Raw genomic sequence first — 11,778 nt, 5'->3', positions numbered from 1 at the left:
TACTACTACTACTACTACTACTACTACTACTACTACTACTACTAATAATAATAATAATAATAATAATAATAATGATGATAATCTGTGTCTGGGCTCATCTTCGGTTTTAAAAGAAAACTATACACGGATATCCCTAGAATTAAAATGTCCCTAAACTTGTTCGTAGTAAAATCAAATAAATAAATATATAGATAAAATTAAAAAAAAGAAAAGAATTTTCAATATCGATGCGTTACTACTAAACGAAACGTGACAGTTTACGGCTAACATGAGCAACAATAAAAAGAATAAGTTCAAGAAGTTTTGCTCAAAAAAACATAATTCTTAATAAAATATAATTCTATATCTCAAAATGTCTATTTTCTTATTTTTCAGATCAGTGAAGTCGGCATGAATAAATTTGGATATCATTATTTACTCGGATCTATGGTAAGTATTTCGCTTATATCTTCATCTGCTGAACTTTGTCTCTTGTAATTGTCATCAATTCATGGACATTTATGATGCATTATAAATCGAATGTACGAATGTACGTGTGTGTATGTTTGTGTCATTGTGTGTTTGTGCGTTGTATGTAAAAGGAAAGGAAAGCAGTGTGACTGGGTTGAGAAAAAAAAATATGAGAGGTAGAGTGAGTGATACAATAGTAGCTCAAGACCGATTGCGTGCATGAACGTGTATCTGTATAAATATTTATATGGGAGAGTGACATGTGTGACAACGCAACACAGGCTGCGAGAGAGAGAGAACGATAAAAAGAAATACCCTTTGCTATTAACATAGAGAAATGAAAAGAGTGAGAGGTAGAGTACAGCGCACAGAGATTTGTAGCAAGCAAAGCACTCAAGAGACTGATTGGCGCTTTACATGACCAACAGATTACAATGTGAATACAATGTAATACAATATAGTATGTACATGATTTAGACATGGCTGTAATAAAACTGGCTGACTCTTATTAAAAAGTACGACAGAAGGTTTCTTATGAATGGAAAACATAATTGCCTTTTAATTCATTTTAGCTATTTGTGGATTGTGAAAATTAAGTTGGTAGCTTGTTTAGTAGATGCCTAGATCCAGGGCCGTCGCTAAGCCCCTGCAACCCCTACGGTCGCAGGGGGACTCAGCGATTGAGGGGGCCCATGTTAAGATCAAACTACATAGATGAGCCATCTATTTACTTTGGTCAAGATGTTGACTGAAAATTTCAAGTCGATAAATTAAGTAATAGTTGTGTACTGCGGTCGAACTAATCGACTGGGCCCCTCCCCCAAAATTTCGGACCTTGTGCCTGGAGTAGAAAAGAATATTTTAGAATACGATTAAAGAAAAGGAGAGGTGAAAAAGGGAGGTGAAATTTTGGTTAGATTGAAGCTGACTAGGAGAGGGTCTTTGTGGATATTAGGCTGGGATCATTTACTATGTCGACAGTAGATAAATAAAGAGATTTATTGATTCACCCATGTATATACATTTAAACAGAGAGTGAGTGTGCGAGCGCGTGTGTATGCGTATGTGTGTAAGAGAGAGAGAGAGAGAGAAAGATAGAGATGCTTATAATTATGTATTTCTCTTTTAACTGTTTGATTACTTCCCACAGAGAAACAGCTTCATCGAAGCATTTTTGATAATGACAACGATAAGTATTACAATTTAGAGAAGCCAAATATCTGGGATGTCTGTCTGTGTAATATATATATATATATATATATCGATCGATCGTTCGACAAAGTATGGATTCCAATAGTTTTATATTGAACTAACTTAACTATATTTCACAAACGGTAGTATGCACAGTACCATTATTAAAATAATTATATTGGCAATTATATTGAACAAACCGGATGCACATATGTTTATGTGTGTGTCTGTGTGTATGTGTGTGCAAACACACTCTCTCTCTCTCTCTCTCTCACACACACACGCACACACACACACATATATATATATAGAGAGAGAGAGAGGGAGGGGGAGGGATAGGGAGAGACAGCGAGAGAGTAAAGATTATTTGCCAACATAATGTGGCAGTCCTAGTTAGGACGATTGTTACTGCTATGTAGCCCCAAGAAACATCGTCTCCAGCTGGCTAAATAATAGTAACAATCGTCCTAACCAGGGCTGCCACATTATGATGGCAAATAATCTTTACTCTAGAGTACTGTTGCTGAATGTCTCTCGTTTGGAGATTTAGAAATATAAATTTTCTATTTATTAGATCAGTGACTGTGTATCACTTTGAGCTGAGTGGGGACACTAAACTCCCTTGTTCGAAAATATAATGGCGAAGATAATGTGTCGTATAGCTAGCTGGAGACGATGTTTTCTGGGTCTAAATAACAGTAGCAATCGTCCTATCCAGCAGTACTGCTATAGAGTACTGTTAGTAAATGTCTCTCGTTCAGAGATTTAAAAATAATAATATTCTCCATATATATATACACACACACACCCTGTTTGTTAAAGAATTGTTAATATAATCCAAACAGACACCCATATAGATCATTAACGGCTGATATGCTTCGAGTCTACTGATTTTTCATCGAATCTAAAAATAAATATAAATATTCAGATATAACATTGCCGCGAGATTACTGAATTTGGTACGTCATCTCGATAAATAGAAGTAGGAGAATGCATTTGTATATACATGACTAGTTTAACTCATCTCAGCGCGTGTACCCCTCCGCTTACATACACACAAACACACGCACATACATGCAAATATGGTCAAGTTTATTTTTTTTATATTTAGTTATAATAAAAAAGAATTGTTCATGAATCTGATGGCTTACAATATTCTTTTTTAAAGTACAACTTTATTATTCTTTATACAAAAATGTTGACAGTGACATTGAAGTTTTGGCGAATTAAGTCATCACCGGAGTGCAATGCATTAGAGTTAGGCTTGCCTTTATATAGTCGCCTTTGAGTTAAAATCATCTTTGGGTGTGTGGGTCTAAGGGTGGTAACTACGTTTTCCAGTTGTTATAGAAAGGTGTTTTGGAAGATTTTCAGTTGATTAAATTTGTGGATATGTTCGTGATTAGAATTTATTCATGCATGTACAACTCTGTAAACAAGGTGTTTCTCATTGTTAGGCTGGCACTAGCTGTGATAATATCTTTGTTGATTTTAGTATTATTGGATTTTGACAGAGTAAATGATAGAAGTACAAAGTCCAGTATTTAAGCCCTTAGTAACTAGGTGTGTCCAATCTATTCCTCAAAAGAATGTGCGTAGGATGATGCTAATTTCTTTAGTTGTATTTAATGTATTTCTTGCTTTCAGTACAAGGAAAGAGAAAGAAAACAAGGCACTAAATAACAACAGTAAAGACGTAACCAGCCTAAACTTACTCCCTACCTACATTCCTTTGTGAACGATTGTATGAACATTATATTAATTATTCAACTGGAAACAACTGTTTCCTCTACAGAAATAATGTGGTTAAAGTGATGAAGTCAAAACTTAGGAGTGTTTGTCATGTAATATTTTCATAATTCTTATACATAAACAATGTTCTTCAAACCAGCAAATAATAATAAAATTACTTCGCAAAATTAAGGAAGCTGCTTTATAATTGTTCAAACTACTATAAATAGCTTCCAGATTTTCTTTAGTCACATTTTACACTCTTTGAAAAATATGACATCTTAGACGACATTGGTTAATATATTATTATATTCAACACGACTTCTATAGAAGCTAGATGGGGATTGTTCAGGTACATTATAGAAGGCTTTGTAATTTGTATAATTTGTACATTTCAATATGAATTACTGTTAAAGAAAAAAAGGTCCATATGCTGAGAGGATCAGGGTTTGAACTGAAAAGACTTAGATGATGATTTATTAAAGTATAAGAATTAGCACTTGCTAAAACTTGGATTTTGCATTTCGTGTCACAATGCTGATATTCAAAGGATTGTTACGTATGTTTTATTTTGAATAATATTTTATTCAAATTAATTCATGGTATTTTCCGTTATTAAAATCTTTTTGTCGTTTCCTTTCCATGTCGCTATTGTATAATTTGCTATATTCTTCTTCCTGTTTCATTATTTTTTTGTTATATAAAATCATAGAGAAACAAATAAATATGCTGCATTTCCTTTCCGTGTGTAAGCTAGCTGAGGTATGAAGAACATGACGTGTTTGCATTGGCTTTGAAAGAATGGCATATAAATTATTAGTAAGATTGTTGAAAGAACATTTTGGATGAAATAAGTGATTCGGAAGCATGCAGATATTGTCTAGGACAACTTAACACAAAAGAGATAGAAAAAGTATAGAAATATTTTCTAAACCGCGAAAAGCAATCGATTCCATTTGTATAACAGAATATAGAACAATACATTTTGTTATATAATTCTATCTTTATTTTTATCGTAAGAAAAATCAATATTGAAGAAGTTTTTCCATCTTGTTCTGTTTCGTAACAAGATGTTATATATAGCTTAATTTAATTTTAAATATTTTGTCCCGAGTAGCTAGCACTTAGCAGAAATATTTTTTAAACGAAATTCAGTTAGTTGAAATCTATTCATGCATTGCATTCTGTAAAGACAGTAAATGTCTATTCGATGCCATTGCAGCATATAAATGAACTGGCATATGGTATAGGCATGTGTTTTTGCATATCCATACATTATAGCATTAAAGGCGAAATACATGAATAGATTAAGTACTGATCCCCCGACTAATAGCTTTTACGTTCAAATCCACTACACAGGTTGCATTCATTAGTCACACTTTTATTTACATCTATAAATTCATTTATCTGCTCCGAAAACAAGTGCTTGATTAGTTTGCGATTATTGATCATGCTTCTGATTCTCACAGACAGACAATTCCTGCCAACAACAAAATAACAAAGGTCTATAACAGGTAATTAGGTAGAACACTGAGATGGTGCAATGCATATATTCCGCGGTATCATTACCACCGCAATCCACTTAACTTCATCCAGGTCATATGTCTACTGCTTTGATAATTCCATTATTCACAACTGTTCTTGGCTCACTCATTCCTCCTACACCGACGCTTATTGAGCAAATAGGGGAAATTATGCAATTATAATTTATCCACAGTTACTAATGTCCCCACACTAATCCTCATAGACATACACTTTGAACACTCTTTATATTTCTATTGCCTTTAAAACAGGCTTATATGAATTCCCAATTATGGTCCTCTTAGATTCTGATCACTACTTAATCCTGTCTACTGATAAAACTATCTAACACTTGCCCCAGATAAATCTCCGTCTGTCTAACGCTAACTTGCAGCCCATCTACTTTATATCTTTTTCTTTTAAATAGCGATGTAGCTATCCACTTCAGAATTCCCGTCCACATCTTACACAAACAAAGCACATAAATACGAACTCCGCTATTGATCACTCGTAGCTTCATTACAGTGCCACAATCGAAGCTACGAGTGAATAACGCCTGCGAAAAATGACCCACTCATGCCAGCTTGACAGTCATGTTGAAAACGAGAGAAGACACTAACAATGTGACCATCGGAACCAAAGACTTAAATTCTGTGCTTTAGTGCCGAAGGTCTCTCGCAGCTTATTTTTGTGTGACATATGAAAACGATCTCTACTCAGTAACGTTTACTCTGCTATTTCTAACCATAGCAGCTTCGTAAACTATATATCTGCGTAAAGCTTTTCTTCACTCATTATCGTTTTTCACTATATATACTATGGAACGCTTCTACAAATTATTTCCACTTCACTCCACCAGACGCCCAATCACTTAACTTCTAAGCTTTACTCCTGTTCCACTTTACAGAACTACCTAGATAATTGAGACCTGCACATCTTCAATGTCATCGAAACCAAATGAGTAAGCGCGTCCTGAGAAATCGACCAACTCTCACTGCTATTAAACATAACGCAAGTGCAAACTCATCAGGGCTAATTACACAATACTCCACTCCACCCAACACACTCGTCTCTCTTCCCTTGTTACTCGTACAACGAAAACTTTTTTCTGCAGAATGTCACCCCTCCAGAGTTCTCTCGCCACCTATATTTACAGATTTTCAAAATGAACACAACTTCATCTATCTCATCAACACCGCAAAATTACTGAAGGTCATGAATGCAACCGCCCCTCCAGACAAGTCATAAAAAGAAGCAATAAACTTCTAGTTTCTGATTTCAAGTCCCGAAAGAGGCAACTCTAACATTTATTCATTACATCTCGGTAACACTAATACTGATAATATACATTTTTCTCTCTTTCCAATTAGCTTCGACTATAAAAAGGAAATTATATTTAGGAAAATGCATTTGATATAATATATTATCACGTAATTCACTGTCATAACTCCACTGAGAGTAACTGTTATTATTCAGGAAGAATCAAATATTAATTAGTCTAAAAATATGCAAAACATTTTCATGGGTAAAATGTTCATATAATGTTCGTATTCAAAAGTCTTTGGAGTTTTGATGCTTTATGAAGTTATAGAAATATCCCACAGGCAAACTTTATAACAAGCAATTATATAAATTCACTTAATCGTTATATTATAGTGTGGTTGCCGAATCGGTAGTGCTCCGTTTTGAATGCATTGAGTGCGTATGTAGTTACGACTATCTGTTCAATACGAAGTTCTATGTAGTCAGTCTTCCTGTAGTCGATAAATGAAACACTTGACATGTTCTGGGTTTTGCAATTTAATCGACAGTACAACTCTGAAACAAGTTTGTGACATCTTACGCAATGCAATAAATCCTTATGCAAATTCATTTAAATTAATTGCATTACATTTCACTTCAAGTTGAAGTAGTAGAATTGGTACAACTTCAGTCTCTATATTATTTCTGTGACATAAGTGTTAACAATTTGTAAGCTCAATTTTCTACAAACATATGGCTTCGTTCCAATGTGAGACATCATTATTCTGTATTGTTTTGATGGTTAAAGTTGGGTGTGAATTACTAAACTTGCTTTCCTTTAAAAACAGAAAATTCGTTGTAAATTAAAGGCCTTACATTCTCTCAAGGTAGATTGATAAAAGAAAAGAACAACAGTTTGAAAATTGATTCACGCATGTGTAATAAATTGGTTTACTGCGAAGAAGATGAAAAATCTAGTGTTTGGGACAAGACTTTTAGTTTAGAGTAATGTAGGCAACAGTCATGACCAAAAAGTATGATGATTTCTGCTTCTTAAGTCAGACCAATTTATTCTACTTCTAAACGAGAAACTAATTTATGTCACTGCTAAATACTATTTTCCAACGCTGTGGACAACTAATATCCACACATCCGACTTTTTTCATTATAACTCATACAAGCTTCACTTCTTCCGCTCAGAAGATACTTAAATTTTGATTGATACTTCGCTCACAAGAAAACGTATTAAGATTTATAGATGCTAGTTGATGTTGTCTATAGAATTCGGCTGACTGAAAAAAGCTTCATCGTTCAATATACTTTCAACCTGAGAGCACGGATTCACCGACATATCTCTGCCCCTATTGCAATGTTTAGTTCGAATTTGTAGGTTGTGTATCACGTTCAATGAAGCCAACCCCAAGAGCAACTTTTTTATTTTGTCATCACTAAACTTCCAAGCCTATACTTTCTCAATATTTCTTGACCAGAGGAATAACCCTCCAAAAATCTTTCTCACCTAATCACTTCACCGAAACTGGACTGATCCTCAAATACACCATGCGTGTCCTGATCTTCACTCAATAATAACACTAAATAATAATACTCTAAATGCATAGAACTTATCTTCAAGTTAAATATCTAACTATTGTAGATAGATTAAACATATTCCACAACTTCTAATTGAATTTTCAATGAGAAATATTTTTGTGACCTTATATTTTTTAAGTACATTCATAACGTAATTAGTTGCATTAGCTTCAGATTTTATTTTATTTTCATTATCCCTGGAAATCATTATTCTACATTTTATGCAGACACGTGATTCACAATCTACACTGATTGTAATTCTGTTCTGAATCTATTGTTTATATATGCATTGTTGTTTGGAATCAATGCTTCTAATTATCATTAGATAATCAATATCGTGCAAGTCCACTTGATTTTGTTTTTTAAAGAAAAAAAAGTAGTAATTAGAGGCGCTTATTAAATTTTATTGGCTTTAGGATCAAAGTAAATCCTGAAATAGAAACGATTTATATTATTGATGGGTGATGCTCTTCAGAAAGAATAACTTACCATTATGTTAGAAATGGAAGAAATTCGAAATGATTCCTGTAATTAAAACAATACTAAATCTACAACGCATAGGATATCATAAATGACTAAAGCGGGCAAGCATATTTACTCTGGTTCTCTTCTCAATTTCTAATTATTTTTACCACAATTGTAGGAAACCATTTGAATATTGCTAAACAGAAAGAAAGAAGGAAGGAAGGAAAGAAGGAAAGAAAGAAAGGAGGGGAAGAAAGAAAGAAAGAAAGAAAGAAAGAAAGAAAGAAAGAAAGAAAGGGAAAAGTTCTGTTCACTATATTGAACATTTCTAAAAATATTTTAATGTTCTGCAAGAATGAATAAGGCATATTTCCTATAATATCACCAAGGATATTATAAATTACAAAATGTTATATTTTTATTCATTTATTCAAATATTGAAAATATCCTTTCCCTGTCTTTGAAGTAATCATTTTAATATCTGACAAGGTGAATTCTATAAAGAATAGGCTTTAAATATGTATAGTTCTGGTGATTGAGAAATGTAAATGCTATTTGTGTGTGTACATATATAGAGAGGAAGGGAGAGACAGAAACAGACAGACAGAGAAAGGGAGAGTGCTAGCTTTTCTATGAAAGGAAATAAAAAAAAAACATTTCTGTATTATCAAGAATTAACCTTGAGATGATAATAAGCCGCTGAGAATATTATAAATCAGAAAAGAATCGTAAGAGCGTGTTGTGTTGTTCATCTGAATACAAGTATTACTTTAAAAGAGACTTACTAAATACCTGGTAGGAATTTTAAACATTTAGCATTCAAACTGTCTTATGTTCATTCCAACAAGATCCAACCTCTCATACTTACCCTACAATGTCTTTCTAAAAATAAACAGTCACAGCATGAAAACCTAGAAGCTTCAATATAATGCATGATTAATTCAAAACAATGTGAATAAGCTGTATATTGTATATGTGACAGTAACAATTCATTAGTATATACGTAGAATTGTTAAATACGATCTATTACACAGTTAAAATAGGTCTATTTTCGTGTTGGTTTAACATTGAGAACTTCCAAAATTGCTCTTCCAACCTTATAGTTTTTACTATTTACATGCTACAGAACTCTTGGACACATACTGATAATATAATGTAGAATATTAATATATTCTTCTTTTAATTGGTTCATTAAAACCATGCATTTTATGCATAATTATAAGGAATAGTTTTCTCTTCGGTTAAAGTAATAAGAAAGAATGCGATTATAAACTTAGTATTAGGCATACAAACTATTTCTAGAGATAACAGGTGCCAATATATCAATTTATAGACAAAAGACACTTCAGGTAAAATAGCATGAAGGTAAATTTTCAAAGGATGGAAACAAATGCTACCAAAGAGCAATAGATTAAAATGCGACGGAGGACAAAATGTGTAGCTCTAATTAAATATGTAATTTCGCATTATGTAAATGAATTGAAGTCACCAGTTGTGAAGTTTCAGTTGAAAGATTTTGTGTTTACATAAGAAATCATACATATAAATCCGATTAATTCAGTCTGTCAAGAACAACTGTTAGTTTATAACAGTTAATATTCTCTTTGAAATAGGTTTACGAATGTTAAGCTTCAAAGCTGAACGCCTGCAGGATAGGTATAGTAACTAAAATGTCTTGCATTTGTACCATATGTTAACCAGCAGAAGAAAAATCTTTATCCTTATAGCTATTAGCAGAATAGGTAGGAGCAAAAAGAGACCTCACAATGAAGCTTAATCAATGAAGGCTGGTAAATACTTCTGAGATCATCGATAACTGGAGCAAATCTTATAATACCGAAAAACATATATCTACACAAACTCACATACACGTTAAGGGTGATAGATTAGCAGAAGTCGATGGAATGTAGCAAATAATATACAATCTGTTTACCGTCGGTGGGGAAATACCGTCAGATTCATTATTATCTCCCATATATCCGTGAGTGAATAAAATATTGCGATTAGTAGAAATCCCAGAATTGCAGACAAATTCCTATACCTGATTTCTCAGAGATGACTTCTAGTTAATCACCAAATAAACAATACAGAGAAGTGAAACATCATTTTGTGGCTTAGTCAGCCTCTAGAGAAGAGAAAAAGGAGGAACACATAAGTTGTTTGTAGACCATTCGATGACCTGGTTCCAAAGAATGCTACAAAATGCACTCCGCTTCCACGGAGTGCATCTTGTTATACATTCAATCGTTCCTTACTCCTGCATTCTTCACCAATTTTTCTTCAAATATTTCAGTTTCACCATTCTACATTAGGAGATGACATACGTATAGTGACCTGAATATCTACGATTATCCATGCAATTAGTATATAAAAGCACGGTAATCAAGAGGATTAAATTCTGGAAGGAAGTAATAACAGAAATAACTAATAATATCAAATGTTTGAAATTGTGAGTAAATAACATTAATGTAGATGAGCATTGAAATCAACGGACGTGTTATGAATATTCGGGGTATTTTGCTAGTGTGAGGAATTAATATTATCTTATTTCCCTGTATTTTTACTTACGTGTATATGGAATGTGTAGATACATAAGAGACGAAAATCAATATAGCTCGGATTTCATTCTATTGTCTGATATAATTTCATAGGTAATTATTCCGAGATTGCGATACAAGGATATAATGGAGACATAATACAATACCTAGAAGACAATACATATAATCAATAATAGGAAACGTATATTAAATTTGAGGAACAGAGAATAGATTAAGACATGTAATGTGTGGATTATTAATAATAGATGAGATATTGTAGTGGAATAAACAGTAAGTAAACTGGAGCAAATAAGCTACAGTATAGTTATGCCACTTTATATTCTGAGACGAAATTAAGATGGGATTCACTTTAATATATATGTATTCGAGGTCAATGACAAAAATAAAATCATTATCCCGGAATCGATTTTGATATAATTCGCTTTGCGACCTCTTAATTAGCAATATAGTTCCCAGTAAAATGGTACCAGTGTATGAATGGAAATATATTACGAACTGTCACAAAAGACTACTGAATCTAGGCTTCTAAGGAACATAAAGGATAAATTTCTCTTTCTCTCTCTCTTCCTCCCCAAGCCTGATCTTTCTTTCTTGGCGGGCCGTTGTCCGTGCAACATCGATATTCCTCCCTGTGCTTGCGAAATCTTGTATCACTGCCGTAAGGCTTTATTACCACACACGCCAGCTTAATTTAATTCGTTCTTAGTCGAAAGACACCTGTTGTTATGTTCTGTTATTATTTTTATTGTATTTGTGCAACATTGTCGGGTTTTTTTCCGTCCTTATATTTGCTGCTTTCTTCCAAGGAATCTAATGCTCTTAGCTTAGTTTTTCCTTGGGGCTAGCCAGACTGGAGCAGTCTCGAATATAATCAGCCAAAATTGCGAATATAATCTGGTATTCGACTGAGGAAAGAAAACTTCGAATGACCCGTCCTTGTTTTCTTTGTATCGTCTATCTGGATGTTTTGTTGTCCCATTTTTTGTATCACCCAACTGTCCGGATGGTTTGCGTTCTTGTCCCATTATAT

The 11,778-nt window shown here is 33.4% G+C and overlaps 1 protein-coding gene across 1 annotated transcript in view; it reads left to right on the top strand.

The window, feature by feature from the left end:
- Positions 1–11,778, top strand: part of LOC106869364 (glutamate receptor) — a 695,940-nt gene that overhangs the window by 540,270 nt on the left and 143,892 nt on the right. The window contains exon 5 of the mRNA XM_014915088.2: positions 376–429. Within this exon, the coding sequence (XP_014770574.1) occupies positions 376–429 (54 nt within the window). The remainder of the gene's footprint in view (positions 1–375; positions 430–11,778) is intronic.

Source organism: Octopus bimaculoides, chromosome 1 (genome assembly GCF_001194135.2).
Source record: "Octopus bimaculoides isolate UCB-OBI-ISO-001 chromosome 1, ASM119413v2, whole genome shotgun sequence".
NCBI lineage: Eukaryota > Metazoa > Mollusca > Cephalopoda > Octopoda > Octopodidae > Octopus > Octopus bimaculoides.
Note: the sequence above shows the minus strand (reverse complement) of the source record. Positions and strands in the feature narration are given on the sequence as shown.